General features: G+C 48.1%; 3 protein-coding genes and 1 pseudogene across 4 annotated transcripts; all 4 read right to left on the bottom strand.

The window, feature by feature from the left end:
- Positions 1-822: 822 nt before the first annotated feature.
- LOC308296037 (proteasome subunit beta type-7-like) lies at positions 823-1,659 on the bottom strand (the record flags this gene model as incomplete). Its single annotated transcript, XM_080739153.1, has 1 exon — positions 823-1,659. One exon carries the CDS (start codon positions 1,657-1,659, stop codon positions 823-825), a length of 837 nt encoding a protein of 278 aa, XP_080595279.1.
- A 2,855-nt stretch (positions 1,660-4,514) lies between these two features.
- On the bottom strand, positions 4,515-5,651 carry LOC308295947 (26S proteasome non-ATPase regulatory subunit 13-like; the record flags this gene model as incomplete). The annotated part of the gene is made up of 1 exon (XM_080739026.1): positions 4,515-5,651. The coding sequence occupies one exon, from the start codon at positions 5,649-5,651 to the stop codon at positions 4,515-4,517; it is 1,137 nt and encodes a 378-aa protein (XP_080595152.1).
- Positions 5,652-10,507: 4,856 nt separating this feature from the next.
- Positions 10,508-12,499, bottom strand: dcst1 (DC-STAMP domain containing 1; the record flags this gene model as incomplete). Its single annotated transcript, XM_080738739.1, has 1 exon — positions 10,508-12,499. One exon carries the CDS (start codon positions 12,497-12,499, stop codon positions 10,508-10,510), a length of 1,992 nt encoding a protein of 663 aa, XP_080594865.1.
- Positions 12,500-13,566: 1,067 nt separating this feature from the next.
- On the bottom strand, positions 13,567-20,082 carry LOC308295689 (acetyl-coenzyme A synthetase, cytoplasmic-like; annotated as a pseudogene). Its single transcript has 3 exons — positions 17,978-20,082; positions 13,992-14,269; positions 13,567-13,713 (listed from the first exon to the last, which is right to left on the bottom strand). The product of its transcript is annotated as an acetyl-coenzyme A synthetase, cytoplasmic-like (transcript).
- Positions 20,083-20,535: the final 453 nt, after the last annotated feature.

Raw genomic sequence — 20,535 nt, 5'->3', positions numbered from 1 at the left:
ATTAACTACATAAATCATGCGATTAATCGCGATTAAAATATTTAATCGTTGGACACCACTAATAATTATTTACATTAATCTAGGCCTATTTAACGTACAGCATTAGTAAAATGAAAGAAGAAACAAAAACATGCAGGGAAAAAAAAACGTGAAGATACTTCCATTGCCTACTGGCAGCTTGGTGCACAACAAACGTGGCACCGATCAGTCCAGCAGTTTGCGAGATTATCCCCGGACAGTCCCTGCAACAGACCCTCTCTTAGACAGCTCTGCTTTAGACTGTTGTGTGCATCCAGTTGTCGCTGGTGGAAGACAGGATACGTAACAAATTTAAAAAGGAGAACCTGCTCAACAGCACCCAGGATTTGTCTTTATTTTTGAGCGGTGGTAAACCGCTCCATAGAGTGGCTTTGCGTGTGTCTGTACTCTGTAGCCACTTTTCCTCAGCGTTTTGCCATAGCAATGTGTTTTCCTCAGCGTTTTGCCATAGCAATATGAGTGTGTAGCCATATTACATCACCAATTACATCCAGACCTATATCCTAGTCTTTTTCCTCAGCGTTTTGCCATAGCAATGTGTGTGTGTGTAGCCTGTATTACATCACCAATTACCAATTGAAGACGTTATGCAAGCACGACCACCGCACATTGGGTGTGATTCTTTATATATAGCCTATAAATATTGATCAAACATATCTTTTGTACATTTTCTCAGGGGATCTCTTCCCTGATTCATCTGCTTCATTAGAGCCACACCATAAAAAAGAAAATAATAATATGATTTAAATAAATTGTGGCAATGAGCTCTTGAGAATCACTGGTTCAGGAAGTATCCATGGTCTGCACCGTCTCCTCCACAACCTCCAGGTCCAGTCGGACCACGTCCTTCTTCAACACCTCGGTCGTCCCGCGTTTGTACTTGTAGTCCCCAGCTTTGACACCCTTCTGGTTGGCCACGTTGTAGGGCCTCAGGTAGTCCACGCCGTCCTTGGTAATGACGCACAGGTCAATGTTGCTGCCCGACCCCAAGTCATTGAATATCCCCGCCGCGATGGCGTCACAGACCAACTGCTTGGCCGCTTCCTTCTCCATGTCGGGCTTGTAGCGATCCTCAAACACTGCCATGGCGGCCAGCGAGCCAGAGCCCATGGAGAGGTAGGGCAGCTTGTCGGTGGAGCCGTGAGGGTGAATGCTGTAAAGGTGCGCACCCATGCAGTCCACCCCGCCCAGCACCAGAGCCGCTGAGATGTAGCCCTGGTACCTGAAGAGCCTCTGCTTGAGCATGCGGCAGGCGGTGGCCACACGGGGCAGCCGGCCCGTCGAGAGACGGTGCAGCTCCAGGTTGGAAGAGATGAGATCGGTCGTCATCTCTGTGTCCGCGGCCGTCCCCGCTCCGCAGCAGTAGATGTTGGGGGAGATGTAGTGGATCTTGGAGCAGTTCTTGTCAGCCACTATCATGCCCTCGGTAGCCCTGGTGTCAGCGCCAAGGACTATTCCGTCCTTAAAAACAAGCCCACAGATTGTGGTGCCCGTTTTGCGAGCAGTGGGCAACTTGGATCCCAATTTGGCAACATTGGCTTCTAATGCTGCATTTCTCCGGCAGTTCTCAAAGTTAAAGCCGCCGACTTGCGGCTTGCATACAGAGAAGGTGGTCGCCATTATTTCCACAGCACGACTCTATAGAAGCGATTCCCCGTGTCCTTAAAGTCGACAACTAAAAGCATACAAAACCTTATATGTAATCTGACCAGGCCTCTAGTCTGACATCATACACAACAGAAATATATTGCCATGACAACACTGATCTGCGCAGGTGCCCTTGCAGTTATTGAAATAGCGGACCCAACTTGAGAAGCAGTGATTAATACTAACAGCAAGCTAGCACCGTTACTCTTAATAACCCTTCAATTGATTGTGCTGCCACACGGGTCTATATTTGGTCCCCTACTTTTTGAAGCGGTGAAAGCCGCTTCCAAGGAGTGGCTTTGTGTGTCCCATGTGTGTCCCCCACGTCCATATATGGACATTTCAGTCCAGGATGAACAGGTTTTATCTGTCCGTAAATGTGTGTCCCATGTGTGTCCCCCACGTCCATATATGGTCATTTCAGTCCAGAATGAACAGGTTTTATCTGTCCCGTACGTCCAGAATATGTGTGTAGTGTCCGTCCCGGTCTGATGATTGGATGATTAAAAATGTCCAATGAGACCATACTTTGAGGATTGGTCAAGCTTCACATGACAATTCGGCCCTCCAGATAAAATCATTCATTCATTCAGAATTCAGAATTCTGAGCTCTGGAACTCTAGAACACATACCGCTTCACTTCGAACCGAATGTATACAGAGTTCATAGCTCTAGAATACATAGAATAAAAGTCCACCGCTTCACTTCGGACCGAGGTTTGATTTTTTCACTATACACCAAGTGAGAAAATCGGCACATATCGGTGAACCCTAACCCTAACCCAAACCCCAAATGTTCATTGGGTTCAATGGACTTTTTCTGTAACCTTTTCTGTAACCCCAAAACCCCAAAAGTCCATTGAGTGCAATGGAGGAGTGGTGCGAGCTTGAGGATTGGTTAAAGGAGTAGTTCACCCGCAAAATGATATTTTTTCTATTGATTACTCAAGCCATGGAGACTTGAGTTCAATAATATTATGTTGTTCTCAATCTACCCCCCAAAATAATCATATATGAACTGGGGTGGACTTGAGTTGAGGCATTACATTTAGCTTGACTTGGTTCCAGAGATATAGTGAAAATAGAGTGTTCAAAATGTTTGTCTCTTTCTTAAATAATTTTACAATTTGCCCAATGTTTGACAAGTTTTTATAGTAACGTTTGTTGCTATAGTATAGTTACTTTTGATGCAGTCTGTCTTTTTCAATTTAATTTATTTTCCCTTCCTTCTTATTAAAAGTCACTTACATAAAGTCATTAAATTGTCTCTTTACTGTCATCTGGGGTTCCCCCAAAAATCATGCGGGAGACCCAGGAGTTGATAATTTTATAAAATAATATATTAACTAGAAATACTGTTCCTACGAAACATTGCCGGCTCGCTGCTCCCTCATTGGCTAAAAGCCCTGCCATTCTACTGTCGGTAATTTTCTTAGGAGAATAAACTCGTCTAACCACCTGTTTCCGCGAGAATTTACTGTAGCATTATCTGCGGGACCCTTCCGGTTAACAGCAGACATACAAGCAGATGCAACCGTTGTGAGCTTGTAGATCACACTCGGCTGCGGCGCCGGAAGCTGCCGCACGCCTTCTGTGTAATGCACGATGGGATGTTCGAAAGGGGGACATGTCTCCATTCAGACATGTCTCCATTCCGACAGTGACTTCTTATTGTCGGAGTGGCAACACTTCCATAGAGGTTAAGGTTAGGGTTAGTGTCTGAATGGAGACATGTCGGAAAGCACTTGTTGGTGATGATGTCACCAAGAACGCTGCTTCTCATTGGCTAAAGGCCCTGTCTTTGTACGTACTTACTGTCTGTAATTTTTTTGAGGAGAATAAACTTGGTCTATAAAGATTTGGGAGAAAATACTGGTCTTGCCTATCAGATGAGCCCACAACAATCAGTCCCTATTTTGGGCATGTCAATATCGGCATAGTAATTGTTTTTTTTTTGTCAAAATACGGATGTTCTACAAGCTTGTGTGCTATTTGTGTGAGTTCGTGGATTCTGCAATTTTCATTATTTTTGCAGGACAAAAGCGCTTCTTGATTATTTGATTGATCAAAAAAGTTAGCGATAGAACAGTCACTAATCACTAATAATAATTAAAAAAAGAAATTGCAGCCCTAGTCTCAAGATATATGAAGGACATACACAGACATGCACAGAGAGTAGTACTTGGAGGCTGCAGTCTGTGATGAAGGGAGACAAACAAGTTCCTGTTTCTACACAAAAAAGGAGGTGGTGCCCCAGAGGCATGTCTTTTACCGAATGGGTTCCCAGATTGAGATTGATCATACCCTAGTGCAGTGGTTCTCAATATGGGGTTCGGGGGGTCCCCAGGTACATTCATTTTCTTGATTTTAGAATGATTGTTGCCAGCTTTACACCTGACAAGAAGACAACACTTCTCTCTGTCGAGGTGCCAACTTGCGTCTTGTGTACTCGTGGCCATATATGGCCTTCTCAGCGTAATCATAAACTTGGCCTTGGACTATGGACGAAGACCAGCCTTTGGGCTAATTCTGGCATATCTAACATTAATATGCAATATCGGTGATACACCAACTTGATTTTTATTACGTATTAACATTTTATGTAGTTTTAACCTTCCTAACCTTATAGTAGTTTTAACTTGTCATTTCATCAGACCCCATATCAGACTCCTGTGACTTTCACCAGCAAAAACAAAAACATTATTGCAGTGATGAGCTCAACCTCACAGAATCCATCACATACCTCATTACTGCTGTACTACGGTTATTGTCCCAGCCCACTCAATGTCAAACTAAAAGCAGAGCTCATCACTGTTATTCACAGCCCATTTAGGTGAGGATGTCATGGGCCTGCTTCTCCACTAGCGTCGCCATATTCTTCACATCGCCACACCAGAAGTCCAACCTCTTCTTCATCCCCTTTATCTGCTGCTGGTCCAGCACTCTGGGTTGAACCCAGGTCATCTGAACCCTTTGGTCCACCTCATCGATGTTACCTTTGATCAGGCCCACGGAGAGAGCCTTCATCACCAGGAGTTCCACCTCGTTGACAGGGATCTGGGCGATCTGGGCGATCTCGCGGAAAGTAAGCTGCCTGTGGTTGGCGGGACAGGTGAAGGTCATCTCCATCACACAGAGCAGCTGGATCTTCTGCATTAGCTTGGCCTCGTGTGCCGCGAGGTCAGCCTGCTGGCCCCAGGCAAACTTGAAACTCTGGAACTTCTCCACATCTCCTCCGTTGAAGGCATATAGCGTGTCGATAAGCCACTGCTTGTCCGTATTCTTTAGAGTCTGGAGCACCGGATGCATCAGCAATTCCCCAAAGTTGTAAACCCCTTCTCCCATGAGGCCAGCCCGGCCCAGTTTAAATGCCCTTTCCTGCTTCTCTGCGTCTGGCAAGTCCTTAATGTCTACACAGCCGAGGTAACGCAGGGCATCCTTATAGTAGCTGGCATGGTCACTAATGATCCAGTAGTATTTGCTGGAGAGATCATAAAAGTCCCCGTGCACAGACGTAACCCCGGGCAACTTATCCAACATCTCATCAACCTCTTCAATGAGTTTCTTTGTGGCAGGGAGGTCATTGATCTGCAGCTTAAGACTGCCGATAGATGTCTTGCAGAGAATGACTGCCTCTTCACTGGTCTTCACTTTTTCGATTGTCTTCTCAAGGAAAGGAATGGCATCCTTAGGATCTGACATCTGTCTAGCGACGTAGAGTATAATTTCCACAAGGGATAATGGATTGATTCTGTGTTCAAAATCACAGAGGAAATTTTCATACATCTGTATGAGCCCGTCTCCTGTTTTGAAACATGGATCTTTCACGAATTCTCTGAGCTTCAAAGTAAGCTGATGCCACAGTTTCTTTGCGTACAGATCCTCCAGCATGTGCCATTCTGTTGCCAACTCCGGAGTGGAGCTGTTGCTTTGTTGTTGTTTGAGGAATCCTGTAACATCTCTCATTGTTGCGTTAATGCAGTATGAAATGTATTTATTTATTCGGTGTACTTGTTATTATTCTGCTCAGGAGTGTTTAGCCAAGGTAGGTGCTCTCTCAAAGGTCTCAAAGTATCTGTCCTTAGCAGCAGTTGAAATCTAAACTCCACCTTATATAGACCAGAGTTCAGGCCTGACGTCACGCAACACAAACTGTTGCCATGCATGCCTAAAGGCCAATGATTTGAAGTGTCGACCGACGTGTAAAAATGACACGTATAGTGATGTCAGAGCACCTCCAATGGTGCGCGTGCCTCTTGGAAAACTGAAGGTTGCCGACACATCATAAAATGTCACAGACGCGAGCTCACAAAAAAGCTATTCGAATTGTTTTAATGTTTTACACAAATCTTCTGTTATTGGGGCCCCAGGCACATACATCAATTTGGGGTACCGTGACATAGACTGACATAGAATGATTTCTCAAAGCTAGGGGCCCAAATGGACCCTTGTGGGTCCGGGTCTGTAACTTATAGAGTGTACAAATGGTTCCACACAGATTAAAATAATCTAAATGATTCCCCTAGTTTAAAATTAGTTTAGTTAGTTTGGTATAATATAGTATAGTATAATGATGCTAGGAGCTATGCTGTCGGGGGCATTTTGCCCCCAGAAGGGTCACCCATGGCAGATTGGTTCTAGTTGACTGGGGCCAGACAAAGAACGGTTCAGAAGACCCCTTATGATGAGTAACAACATGAGTCCGTGTACCCGGCCCGGAGGGTTACCGGGGCTCCGCCCTGGAGCCAGGCCCGGGGTTGGGGCCCGTGGGCGAGCGCCTGGTGGCCGGGCCTTAGCCCATGGGGTCCGGCCGGGCCCAGCCCGAACCGACTACATGGGCACATCCCCCAGTGGACCCACCACCCGCAGGAGGAGCCAGAGGGGTCCGGTGTTAAACGGATCGGGTGGACCAAGGCGGGGGCCTTGGCGGTCCGATCCCCAGTTACGGAAACTGGCTTTAGGAACGTGGAATGTCACCTCTCTGGCGGGGAAGGAGCTGGAGCTGGTGGAAGAGGTTGAGCGTTTCCGGCTAGATATAGTCGGCCTCACCTCGACACATAGCTCCGGCTCCGGAACCCAAGTCCTTGAGAGTGGTTGGACCCTCTCCTTTGCTGGAGTTGCTCCGGGTGAGAGGCGGAGGGCTGGGGTGGGCTTTCTTATAGCCCCTAGGCTCTCTGCCTGTACGTTGGGGTTTACCCCAGTGGACGAAAGGGTTGCTTCCCTGCGCCTTCGGGTTGGGGAACGGGTCCTGACTGTTGTTTGCGCGTATGCGCCAAACGGCAGTACAGAGTACCCACCCTTTTTGGAGTCCTTGGGACGGGTACTTGATAGTGCCCCGACTGGGGACTCCATTGTCCTACTGGGGGATTTCAACGCTCACGTGGGCAACGACAGCGTGACCTGGAGGGGCGTGATTGGGAGGAACGGCCTGCCCGATCTGAACCCGAGTGGTGTTCAGTTATTGGACTTCTGTGCTAGTCGCAGTTTGTCCATAACTAACACCTTGTTCAAACATAAGGCTGTCCACTTGTGCACGTGGCACCAGGACAGCCGAGGCCGGAAGTCAATGATCGACTTTGTAGTCGTATCATCTGACCTACGGCCGTATGTTCTGGACACTCGGGTGAAGAGAGGAGCAGAGCTGTCAACTGATCACCACCTGGTGGTGAGCTGGATCAGATGGCAGGGGAGGACGCCGCGCAGACCTGGCAGACCCAAACGAGTAGTGAGGGTCTGCTGGGAACGCCTGGTGGAAGAACCTGTCCGGACGGTCTTCAACTCACACCTCCGGCAGAGCTTCGACCGCGTCCAGGGGGTGGAGGGGGACATTGAGGCCGAGTGGGCCGTGTTCCGCTCCGCTATTGCTGAGGCGGCTGTCGCGAGCTGTGGCCGCAAGGTTGCCGGTGCCAGTCGTGGCGGCAATCCCCGAACCCGCTGGTGGACACCAGCGGTAAGGGATGCTGTCAGGCTGAAAAAGGAGGCCTACAGGGCGTGGCTGTCGTGTGGGTCTCTAGATTCAGCTGATTGGTACCGACGGGCCAAGCGGTGTGCAGCCGCGGCAGTCGCAAAAGCAAAAACTCGGGCGTGGGAGGAGTTCGGTGAGGCCATGGAGGAAGACTATCGAACGGCTCCGAAAAGGTTCTGGAGTACCATCCGGCGCCTCAGGGGGGGGAGGCGGCAACTTGCCCACACTGTGTACAGTGGGGGCGGGGAGCTGCTGACCTCAACTGAGGAGATAGTCGGGCGGTGGAAGGAATACTTTGAGGAGCTCCTCAATCCCACCAGCACGCATTCTGTGGAGGAAACAGAGCCGAGGGGCTTGGGGCTGGGTTGTCCAATCTCCGGGGTGGAAGTTTCAGAGGTGCTGAAGCAGCTCCGCGGAGGCGGAGCCCCGGGGGTGGATGAGATCCGCCCTGGGTATCTCAAGGCTCTGGATGTTGTAGGGCTGTCTTGGTTGACACGTCTCTGCAACATTGCGTGGACATCGGGGGCAGTGCCTTTGGAGTGGCAAACCGGGGTGGTGGTACCCATCTTTAAGAAGGGGGACCAGAGGGTGTGTTCCAACTACAGGGGGATCACACTCCTCAGCCTCCCCGGTAAGGTCTTCGCGAAGGTACTGGAGAGGAGGGTCCGGTCGATAGTTGAACCTCGGATCGAGGAGGAGCAATGTGGTTTTCGTCCTGGCCGTGGAACCATGGACCATCTCTTTACCCTCTCTGGGGTGCTAGAGGGGGCATGGGAGTTTGCCCAACCAGTCCACATGTGTTTTGTGGATTTGGAAAAGGCTTACGACCGTGTCCCCCGAGGTATCCTGTGGGGGGTGCTCCAGGAGTATGGGGTTGATGGCGCGTTGCTAAGGGCCATTCAATCCCTGTACCGAAGGAGTGTGAGTCTGGTCCGTGTAGCCGGCAGTAAGTCGGACCTGTTTCCGGTGGGAGTTGGACTCCGCCAAGGCTGCCCTTTGTCACCGGTTCTGTTCATAATTTTTATGGACAGAATTTCTAGGCGCAGCCGGGGGGCGGAGGGTGTCGAGTTCGGTGGCGGGAGGATCTCATCCCTGCTTTTTGCGGATGATGTGATCCTCTTTGCTGCTTCGAGCAACGACCTCCAGCTCTCCCTGGGGCGGTTCGCCGCCGAGTGTGAAGCGGCCGGGATGAGGATCAGCACCTCCAAGTCCGAGGCTATGGTTCTCAGCCGGAAAAGGGTGGAGTGCCCACTCCAGGTCGGGGAGGTGGCCCTGCTTCAAGTGGAGGAGTTCAAGTACCTCGGGATCTTGTTCACGAGTGATGGAAGGAGGGAGCGGGAGATTGACAGGCGGATCGGGGCAGCGTCCGCAGTAATGCGGACGCTGCACCGGTCCGTTGTGGTGAAAAGAGAGCTGAGCCGCAAGGCAAAGCTCTCGATTTACCGGTCAGTCTACGTCCCAATCCTCACCTATGGTCATGAGCTTTGGGTAATGACCGAAAGAATGAGGTCGCGAGTACAAGCGGCCGAAATGAGTTTCCTCCGCAGGGTGTCTGGGCTAAGCCTTAGAGATAGGGTGAGGAACTCAGACATCCGGGAGGGACTCGGAGTAGAGCCGCTGCTCCTACACGTCGAGAGGAGCCAGTTGAGGTGGGTCGGGCATCTGGTTAGGATGCCTCCCGGACGCTTCCCTGGGGAAGTGTTTCGGGCACGTCCAACCGGGAGGAGACCTCGGGGTCGACCCAGAACACGCTGGAGAGATTATATCTCTCAGCTGGCCTGGGAACGCCTCGGGATCCCCCCGGAGGAGCTGGTGGAAGTGGCTGGGGAGAGGACTGTCTGGGCTTCCCTGCTGAGGATACTGCCCCCGCGACCCGGACCCTGACCGGAAAAGCGGAAGAAGACGAGTACGAGTACGAGTTTGGTATAATCGTTTAGTTACTTCAGTCTAATAATCGTTTGGTATGTTCATCTTTTATTCTACCTCGTGGTGCGACTAGTGAGACTAAACTAATAAGTTTGCATTATGTGGGGAAGAAAAAAAATGCAACGCTAACCGGAACCCACCACCGGAACACAATCGTTGTTTTTCCTTTTTGAGCCTACAGTACATCTGGCTTTGTCTGTATGTATGTACATGTATCTATGTCCCACACGTGGCTCATTGGCCAAGCCTTGCGGGACGCTTAATGAAACTAGAAATGCACTTCCTAGAGAAACTGCGTGGGCTCGCTGAAAACACACACAAAGTATATTATGGGCAGTACAAAACATGCACAGGTGTAGAATAATATAAATAATATAAATGTAATGTGTATGTGTATAAAGCAGAAAAAGTTGAAGTTTGAAGAGAATGGCAGTAATATAAATGTTCAAAATTCATTTCCCCTAGGAATTCACTGGGAAACATTCTTTTTTCTCCAAAATCTCAAAAAGTATAACACTTGGTAACAAAAAATACAAGCAATAATAACTGTGTAAAGCACTTGGTGTGTGTGTTTTTTTTTATGAGATAATCTAACTATAAAACGACCAAATGTCTGTCTGTCTGCCCATTTTGAAGTGAGATCTCCATATATGGAGAACAGGTAATTGTGACCAGAAGAGTGCGCAAGTAAGTTGATGAGTGCTGTCTGTGTGTATGTGGGTATGTATGGACACATACAAACCCACCTACATACATACTTATTGGTTGGTGGTGACATCACCGAAAACGCTGCTTCCTAATTGGCTAAAGCCCCTGCCTACTTGATTGGCAAAAGGCCAGAACGCTGCTCCCTCATTGGATAATGTCAGCTACATACCCACCCACATACAGACAGCACTTGTGTGCTCTGCTGGCACAAGTAATAACTTGATCATTGACCCTCTGCATCTGAGAAGCTCTCATGGACCTGCTGTTCTTCGTTGCGAGGACCACAGAGGGGACACAGCTTGTCCAGGACTTCCCAACACTCGGGACAAAAGACACCCTGGCAGCCTACAGTAGGACACCTCACCGCTGCCCTCGTCCCAGCACCCCTCTGCCTCTCCCCACACCCATAGCACCACTCAAACCTCCAACCACTCAGCCTCTCCAGACCACGAACGATACCAGGGCACCATGTCGTTTGGAGTCCACAGCTGATGACACGCCTGCGCAGGCGAATGGCGTAGGCCCTCCGTCTGTGGATATGGAGGTTGTAGAGGAACAAAACACGTGTCTTCTCTCTCTTGGGGAAAAAGAAGGAAGCTATGACCCTTCTCAGGCGGTTGCTGTAAGCCTGCGTGACGCACATTAGCGCCAACATCAGGAGAGGAACCGTACTCCATACATACTCCTCCGGAGTCATGCTGACAGGATGAGGAAGACATTGAATGTTGCTAGTCTCTTTTTCCATGTTAAAGGAGGTGTTAAAGGCTCCAATAGTGTTCCTCAGTAGGCGGGCCATCATGGAGTGATTGTGCACCTCAATTTTTATATCTTGTATGCTGGTCAGATTGAACTCGGTGAAGGTGTGTCTTTCGATAATGCCCAACATGTGGTAGAGCACTCTGTCTGCTCCCAGGAGAATACCCACCACCACACCTATAGCCAACACCTGCAACAGACCTCCCGTCATCACTTTACGCTCAATGGAGTGGACAGAGATACTATTGGGAATGATGAACTCGCCTCTCTCTGCTTTCCTCGTAGGCAACAGGTAGCTCTTGCCCGCTTTCTTCCTACGCGTGTCTATCTGACTGAAATACGTGGTGATGTACATGTTGTCAAATTTGTAGATGGTGAGAAAGGTGAGGGACATGAGGAACTGGAGGGCTTGAAAGAGACGGTCTGTCACAGCCTCTATTTCCTGGAGTTCTCTCCTCAGACCTTCTGTGAAATTCTCCTTTAGGACTGTGTCCCCGACCACCTCCTCTTCCGTTATACCCACCTCGGCGTGGAACTCACCAGCCAGCCGATCAATAGACTCGTTCAGTTTGTCGTACGTGTTGCCAAAGTTCCCCTCCACAGGGATCTGCTCCTTGCACCACGGAATCATTATTTTCATGACATCACATAGGAAGTCGAACTTTAAGGACACACACAGGATGTCGTTGATGATTGGGACTCTGATTGTGTTCATGCATTCATCATGTTTGTTCTTGAACCAGCCTTTACAGCGATTGATTCCCATGTCCACCACGCTGTCACAATGCTTCATGGTATTGGCAGCAAACTTGTCTTGTGTGGTCTCACCGGCAGTGACGCCCAGTGACGCTCTCATGGGATCATAACCGTACTGAGCCATGAGCTCATCTGTCAGGTTCTTAAATTTGCTTTTTACCTCAGAGACATTCTGTTGGAACCCACTGCTGCTTTCAACTATGTCATCGAGCACTACCCTGAACGGCTTCATAACTGCCTTCCACATGACCTTAGTGTGGTTTATCTGCAGGTCAATGTTACAGCCCAGAGTCAGTGATATTGCCTGCATGTTATGCTGGATATTAGAGATGGGCCCGCTGGCAAGGCCAGAGAAGAGCAAGAGCATCACGTATGCCCTGCCTTGAGCGCTAAGCAAGCAGGGAATGGTCAGGAGGAATGAACAGCAGAAGGTGGAGGAAAATGCTCCACCCGTGGCAAACAAGGCGACAAACAGGCATGCTGCTATTGTGCGTTGGTGGAAGCTTAGAGGGAGGTTGTAGCTGAAACCCTGTGACAAGCCATAACCACACACAGCACCAAACAGAGCTCCAATGAAGTAGCGAGCCACTGGAGACTCCTGTGGCCCGCTGAACAGAAAGCGATGTAAAATCCCAGGTAGTACTTTCAGAGACATCCGCTCTAAGGTGGTACGTGGAGCTCTGGGTCTTCTCTGGCCTGCCATGTTGAGTGGCTTTGCAATTATCAATACATCTTTCAAAGTATCACATCTTTTGGTCTCTATTATCTCCACTCAATATTTCTGTAAGTCGACCAGAACTCTTGTCTGACGTCACAAACACCAAAAACTGTTGCTATGCATGCCTATCAACACTGATCTGTGCTCTTGCAGTTCAAACTAGGTCTGCACTTTATCAAGGTGCCAACTTAAGCCTTGCGCACAAGTGGGCCATGTATGGCCAACTTGAGCACAAGCAGAGCCTGCCATGAGGTGCGCTCACCACTGGCATCACCACCAGGATGCTGGTCCCTCATTGCCTGTTAATGATGACGTTGCCAGAGACGCTGGTCCCTGATTGGGTTACGGTCTTAAACAAGAGAGGAGGACACCGACATACATATCCAGCCAATCGCAGTACTTGTGCGCTCTGCTTGCACAAGTAATACGTTTATAGAGGCCCACATATACCTCTTACAGACATCAGAAATTATTGCTGATATACTGTATATCATTAAAGATGTACAGTATTATACTGTACATTTGAATACATTTTTATTTTATCAAAGTTGTATGGTAGACTGTTAATACAATATAACTTATACAATTGGGATGGTTGTATTTGGTATGAGACATTAATATCCTGTGGCCAGGTTGGGACCGTACCTATGTTCCCCAGGTTCTATGTTCCCCACTTTCTTACCACCTAACCTACCCCTAACCCTAACCTCACTAAAACTAATGATGTGAGGTGGGGAACATAGAGAGGGGAACATAGAACCTGGGGAACATAGAGAGGACCCCGCCAGGTTAGAAACAACCTTTGACAATCCTGTTTCTTGTTTACCACATATTCTGATTACATTTCTCCCTTAAGCAAGTAGTCAAGTACTGGGGTAAAAATCTGGGGTAGAACAGGTAAGTTACAATATACATTACATTACTCTTCTTTTAGCGGCGCTCCTGGAAGGAGCTAAGCTCCAACATCTGGGTTTGTCCGGGCTCTGAAGCGTGGTCTACAAATACATCTGGCCTACATCTTGGCACAAAGCGCTCAAGCTACCTTCCTGATGTTACTTGCGTTTCTTACCGCCCTTAGTGGCAGCCACGGTGGTGGCTTTCTTGGAGCCCTTGGGTGCCGATTTGGGTCGTTTTAGACATAGGCCTATGACCTCTGCAGATTCCTTTGTGTCAGCAAATGAGGCAAATGAGGTGGTGAACTGAAGGCAGGTGAGACAGGAGGCTGTAGCTGACTGCCATGTGAACTTGGGTAATGACCGAGAGTGTTTATGGACATGTAGGCAGCATGTTTGGCAATCTTTTTGTCTTTGGCCAAATTTCGTGGTGTACATTTGCACACGTCTCTGATCTTGAGATATGTCCCAGTGGCCACAGCAACCTCAGTAAACTCGGGAGTATCCTCAAAATGAACAATGCCAGCAGCAAAATGACTTCGATGGGGTACTGCTGTTATCTTCTCTACAGATGTGACACCTACAGCCTCTTCAGTAGGGAGATCTGGAACAGGGTGGCTCTCAGGACTATCGTCTTCATCAACTTTAATTGGAGCAGAGCTCTGATGGATATCGTCTTGCTCGCTGAATGGATCAGGGCCATCTTCTTGGACCGTGATTGGACCAGGACTCTGAAGGCTGTCTTCTTTAACTATGACTGGGCCAGAGCTCTTAGAGCCGTCTTCTTTTAGCTCCAGTGTCTGGACACCTTCCACACCTTCTCCAGTCTTGTCCAGCTCTTTCCAGTTACTTTCTCTCAGTGCTGGAGAGCAATTAGGTGCGGCAGTAGTATTAGGAGTAGGAATAGTAGTTGGGGTAGCGGGTGGTGTACCCTGGGGTAGAGGAGTTGGTGAACTGAAGGCAGGTGAGCCAAGAGGCAGTGGAGGCTGGAACTGAAAGTTACAACCGGGAGTGTGTTTTCTAGAATCTACATCCATATCTGAGCCTCTGTCGGGACAGAACCTCATTTTCTTTCTTTGGTGAGAGGATACAGAATCACGCCTCTTTCTCTTGTTGCAGATGGAACCAGGCTCACGATTATTATTTAAGGATTTAGCAAAACCGTCGCCATCTCTATCCCAGTACCTCTGGTTGCAGTTGGTGAAATGGTTGATGCTTTGAGTAAAGTGCTTTTGTCTTTCATTGATTATAGCCATATTCTTTGGCTTGGGGCAGTCTTTCAGATAATGACCACCCAGTCCACAATTGAAGCAAGTAGGCTTAGGTCTTTTGTCTTTAATTTCTTTCTCTTGTCCATCGCTACCAATAACTTTGGCGAAGATCTGCTTGTATGTTGGAATTTCTCTCCCTTCAGTCAGGTGGGGGGTTTCGTTCAGCAACGGCTGTCCCAATTTATCAATACTGAAAGTTGTAAAATATGAAACACTTGCATCCATTTCATTGTGACAACTGGCAGACTTTGGCCTTTGATCTTCTGCCACGGCAAAAGTTGAGTTCTGAGGTCTCATTTGGAAAGAACTGTTTTGGTTCCTCCGATTCTGGTTCTTCTGAATCACACTACAGATACAATCCACAATTATCTGATGACATTGCTTTGCTATGGTATTGTTTGCGTAAAATATTTGCATAAGTGGCCCATCAAGACTGTCAACTTCGAGGCCAAGGTCACTGTCTCTCTCTGTCTCTTTCTGTCTCTTTGTGTCTCTCTCTGTCTTTTTCTGTCTCTTTCTACCTCTGGAAATGTCGCTCTGTGACATTCTGTTTCTTGTCTGCCTCTCTCTGTCCCCGTCTCTTTCTTTGCGTCTCTTTCTACCTCTGCTTCTCTTCTTCTTTCGTGTATCATCGTCCTTGATGATTGGTTGGCGACATTTTATTTCACAAGATCTGTCTCTCTGTGTCATTCTGTTTCTTCTGCGTCTCTGTCTTTCTTCACCATGTCTTGTTATTCTTTCTTCCTTTTTCTTCTCTGTTCCCTCTTTCCCCATCTCTTGATAAATCTTGGACAACGCTTGTACGTCTCCCTGTGTCATTCCGTTTCTTCTGCGTCTCTTTCTTCACTATGTCTTGTTATTCTTTCTCTTTCTTCCTTTTTCTTCTCTGTTCTCTCTTTCCACTTCTCCTGATAAATCTCGGACAACATAAACGCTTAAGTCATACAACACCTTATATAGTCAGAGAAATCACGTTCCTGTCACCATGACTCAACCATAACCATATAAGGAGTTCCCAATGCAACAACGGCCAAATATGGAGTGTGTTGTCTAACCTCAATGTGTCATCATGGTATCAATCGCAAACACATCCCTCAAATCAAGGGGACATGCCCATATATGGGCATAAAGGGGATGAAGACTGACAGATAAAGACATCTCCAAACATGGGTATAAAAGGGCCAAGGATGTACAGATACAGAGATCTCCATAAAAGGGACATGGACTGACAGATACAGGGATCTTCTTACATAATGCATGATGGATATGAATTATTATACCATAATTCTATGTTTGTGTATGAAGCTCATATGACCATATAAGGTTATATATTATGAACTGAACTTACAGCATGGGACCACATTTTGGTTGCATGCTGTAGGTTCAGGCAAACTGATTACAGGTCATAATAACTTTGGTTGCCCTTACTGCAAAACCATGATATACTGTATGTCACTAGTGGAAAATGACCAACACTACGTGTCATTGTCTTCCTTCAGTTCCTTGTTATGATCTGGGAACAAATGAATGAGTCCCACGATCTTACTGTCATAAACTGTACTCTTTATATACTGTTCTCCTCCATCTTGGAGGAGAGAGAGATTTAGAAAGCTGCCGCTATGGTACGCTCACTGTCTGTCTTCCTTGTCTGACTCTCTTAAAATACAGCAATCTAAGATATACGTCCTTTGGTCTCTTTGTCTTATTTTAATGATGGATTTATAGATCCATACTTATTTAACTTTAATTAATTTATTTAACAATGCATATCATTCGGATTGGTGGTGTGACGTAGGTGTGAGGGGCAAGAATAAATGCAGCAAATCTCTGTATGTCAAACTTGGCAATCCAGTTGTCTAGAACCGCTGATGAAACACCAACATCACCACCAACAAATGCAACCTGTTTTAAATAACAACACCCACATGAAATCTGTGTAGGAGTCTCAGAAGAAATGTTTAGAAGTATGTTCTCCCAAAACTTTATATAGTAAGATTATTCTCCTCAAAACTGACCGACAGTACAAAGGCGGGCCCTTAGCCAATGAGGAGCAGCCAAAGGGTAGATCGTTGTGCCCATACATGGTGTTCCAAGTGAGCCCACACTGTTTCGTAAGAACATTATATATATATATTTTTTTTTGGGGGGGGGATCTATGTAAACTGTATGGATTTAAAATCATCATGAGGTAGAGGCCTGTGGATTTCACATTCAGTTCCTCTCCAAAGTTGAAATTTTCCACTACTGTTGGAGCAGCCATAAACTATACAGATTCGTCCAGATCTTCGTTACGCCTTCTTTGTAAAGTTATGTGAGTAAAAAGAAGGTGAAGGAGAAACGTGAGCAGATGGACACCACTCTCCTCCGTCCAGCGCAATGAGCGTAGAAGCACTGAGGGACTGTTGACACCACAGTAATGGCGGTGTCCTCCACAGGGCTCAGGAAAACAGTCCATACCACCAGTTGGAATCAGTGGCTGATATAGACCTGGTACACCAGGTGAATGCCATTAAATCCCTGGGAGAATAGGAGACCAGCAACAATCCCCAGGACCAGAGAACCCACTGATCTAAGGGCTGCTTTCTGGACCCAGTGTTGAACTTAAGTAGTTACTAGTAATTGATTGCTGTAATATTATTACACTACTTTACCCAGTAAAGAGTATGCACTTAAAAAAAAGGTATATAGGCCTATTACATATTACTCAGGTTTTGTTGGCTGCCTTTTGAAAACATTTCATTTAAAAGGTCAAGAGACATTGCTGCTATATTTTATAGCCTTTTTGGCTATTATTGGATTCAGTTCTAAAAGGAGCTGGCTAAAAAGATTGTGTTGTCGTTTCTATTTTTATTTTTTTGATGGTGGGGGGGGGGGGGGGGGGGGCAAAAGTATAAGTATATATAGTACATGTAATGTATATAATATAATATGTAATAAATTACTCCAAGTAATAAGTAATATAATATTACATACTTAATTCATGGGTTGCATTTTATAGTCGTACACGGCCATGTTGAGGACCAACACAGGTGTTTCAATTTGTCTCAATCAGAACACCTGTGTTGGTCCTCAACATGCCCAGTGTAGGACTAAAAATGAAACCCATGAATAAGTAAGCATATTAGCCGACTCTCCTGAGTTACTATATATTGTCCAACACCTGAACCCCCAAAGTTTGTATGACTAACACTCACCCTGCCTTTATCCCCTTCCTCTTCGTCCCTTTGTGTGTGTGTGTGTGTGTGTGTGTGTGTGTGTGTGTGTGTGTGTGTGTGTGCGCGCAGGCGCGTGCGGCGAGCTCTGTGGTTGTGGTGTCCTCTGGTGGTGTGTGACAGTGTCACAGCAGGCTCTGGAGGAGCTGCTCTACAACGGAGGGGTCGGCCAGCGTGGAGATGTCGCCAAAGTCACGCTCCCCTCGCGCAATCTTACGCAGCACCCTGCGCATGATTTTACCTGAACGGGTCTTGGGGAGGCCCGGCGCGTTCTGGATGTGGTCTGGTATGGCGATGGCTCCGATCTTTTCCCTCACTCGTCCCTTTAGCTCGGCCTCCAGCGCAACGTCGTAGGTGACTCCGTCGGCGAGCGTCACAAAGCAGCACAGGCCCTCTCCCTTGACGGGGTGAGGTCTGCCCACCGCCGCCGCTTCTACCACAGCCTTGTGTTCTACCAGCGCCGACTCTACCTCCGCCGTACTCAACAAGTGACCCGAGACGTTCAACATGTCGTCGATCCTCCCCGTGATCCAATAGTAGCCGTCCTCGTCTCGACGGCAACCGTCTCCGGTGACGTAGCAACCGGGGAACTTCTTGAAGTAGGTGGCCTCGAACCTGGGATGGTCCCCGTACACCGTCCTCGTTATGCCAGGCCAGGGCCGCTTAAACACCAGGTGTCCTTCGGCCGGTCCCTCCAGCTCCTCCCCTGACTCGTTCAAGATGGCGGGCACCACGCCAAAGAAAGGGAAGGTGGCCGAGCCAGGCTTCATGGGCGTGGCAGCGGGCAGAGGAGTCAACACGTGTCCGCCTGTTTCGGTCTGCCAGAAGGTGTCCACTATGGGACATCTGCCGTCTCCCACCACGTTGTAGTACCAGTGCCACGCCTCGGGGTTGATGGGCTCTCCTACCGTACCCAACACCTTCAGAGATCCGCGTTTATACTTGTGCACAGGATCGTTGCCGTACTTCATCAGCATCCTGATGGCAGTAGGGGCGGTGTAGAATTTGGTCACGTGGTATTTGTCCACGATCTCCCACACACGGCTCACGTCGGGGTAGGTGGGCAGGCCCTCGAACAGGACGCTGGTGGCCCCGTTGGCCAGAGGGCCATAGGTGATGTAGGAGTGGCCAGTGATCCAGCCAATGTCCGCGGTGCACCAGTAGACGTCATCGGGCTGGTAGTCAAACACCAGTTTGAAGGTGGTGGCAGCGTACAGCATGTAGCCACTGAGTGTGTGGAGCACACCCTTAGGTTTCCCAGTGGAGCCACTGGTATAGAGAATGAACAGAGGGTCTTCAGAGTCACACCACTCTGGTTCACACTCATCCGATGCGTCACACACCAAGGTGTGCCAACACAGATCCACCTCAGGGTTCCATGGAACCTGGGGAATAGGGTGTGTTTTCTTTACTCTCCCTGTCTGCTGGTCTGGGCAAGATCTCTTCTTCTTTAGAGAGGTGTCAACAACAAAGACTTCTTTAGAGAGGTGCTTCAACATAATGCACCTCTCCACTGGGAAACCTTTGTCTTTGCATTTCTGCAGTGCCTCGTCAGCTATCAGCTTCAGAGCGATCAGCTTATCTCCTCTATAGAATCCATCTGCCGTGATTAGCAGTGAACACTTGGAGTCTGTGATCCTCTCGCACAGAGACTCGGCAGAGAAGCCTGCGAACACTATGGAGTGCACGGCTCCGATGCGGACACAGGCCAACATGGCTACCACCAGCTCCACCACCATGGGCATGTAGATGGATACGCGGTCTCCCTTCTTCACTCCTTGTGACTTCAGAACGTTGGCAAATTGACAGACCCTTTGGAGTAGCTCTCTGTAAGTGACTGTCAGTTCATCCCCAGGCTCATTACCTTCCCAGTAGAAGGCCACTTTGTCTCCCAGTTTCCTGTCGTGGACATTGCGGTCCAGGAGGTTGTAGCAGATGTTGGTGCAGGCTCCCTCCATACACTTAATGAAGATCTCTCCTTTGGTCAAATCAAAGTTGTAGTCCAGCACGCTGCCTGTGTGCTTCTTCTTCCAGAAGAAGTCTTTGGCGATGTCTCCCCAGAACTCATCTGGGCTGTCAATGGATTTGACATAGAGTTCTTTGTATTTGTCAAAGTTGGGGATGTGAGCCTCCTTTTTCAGGTCCTCTGATGCATGGAACACGTCCTCCTCCGGCGCCTTGTCGGGAATCATCTTGTTTCAGACTGACCGCTTGTTTCAGACTGACCGAGGCCTTTCAGATAAATGGGTAGATATCCGATCTTATCTGCAGATATCTGTGGCGAGGTTTATGGACCTCCTCTGTAGTTTGGGTAACTGGTTTCCCCCCTCCCGTCCTCCTTTTCTATTGACCGATATGCCTGGGCATGCCCTTATATGGACATATACTGATGACATCCGGGATCTCTGTATAATCATATATGGGCATAAAGGAGACACAGACAGACAGGCGGGTACAACAGTTACAAAACCTAGTGGGGGATGCATTCACAACTTGTATTGTTCCTGACAATACAAGTAATACAATAACAATAAAAGTATTGTTCTTGATGATCTGCTATCTGTAGATCTGCTATTTTTTTTAAAGGAATCCAGGGGATTTGATTGTATGACCTACAGCTCATGAGTTATAATGTAAGCCAATAC

The sequence above is a fragment of the Nannobrachium achirus genome, assembly GCF_963921795.1.
Source record: "Nannobrachium achirus genome assembly, chromosome: 12".
NCBI classification, from domain to species: Eukaryota; Metazoa; Chordata; class Actinopteri; order Myctophiformes; family Myctophidae; genus Nannobrachium; species Nannobrachium achirus.
This window is presented reverse-complemented; position numbering and strand designations above follow the sequence as displayed.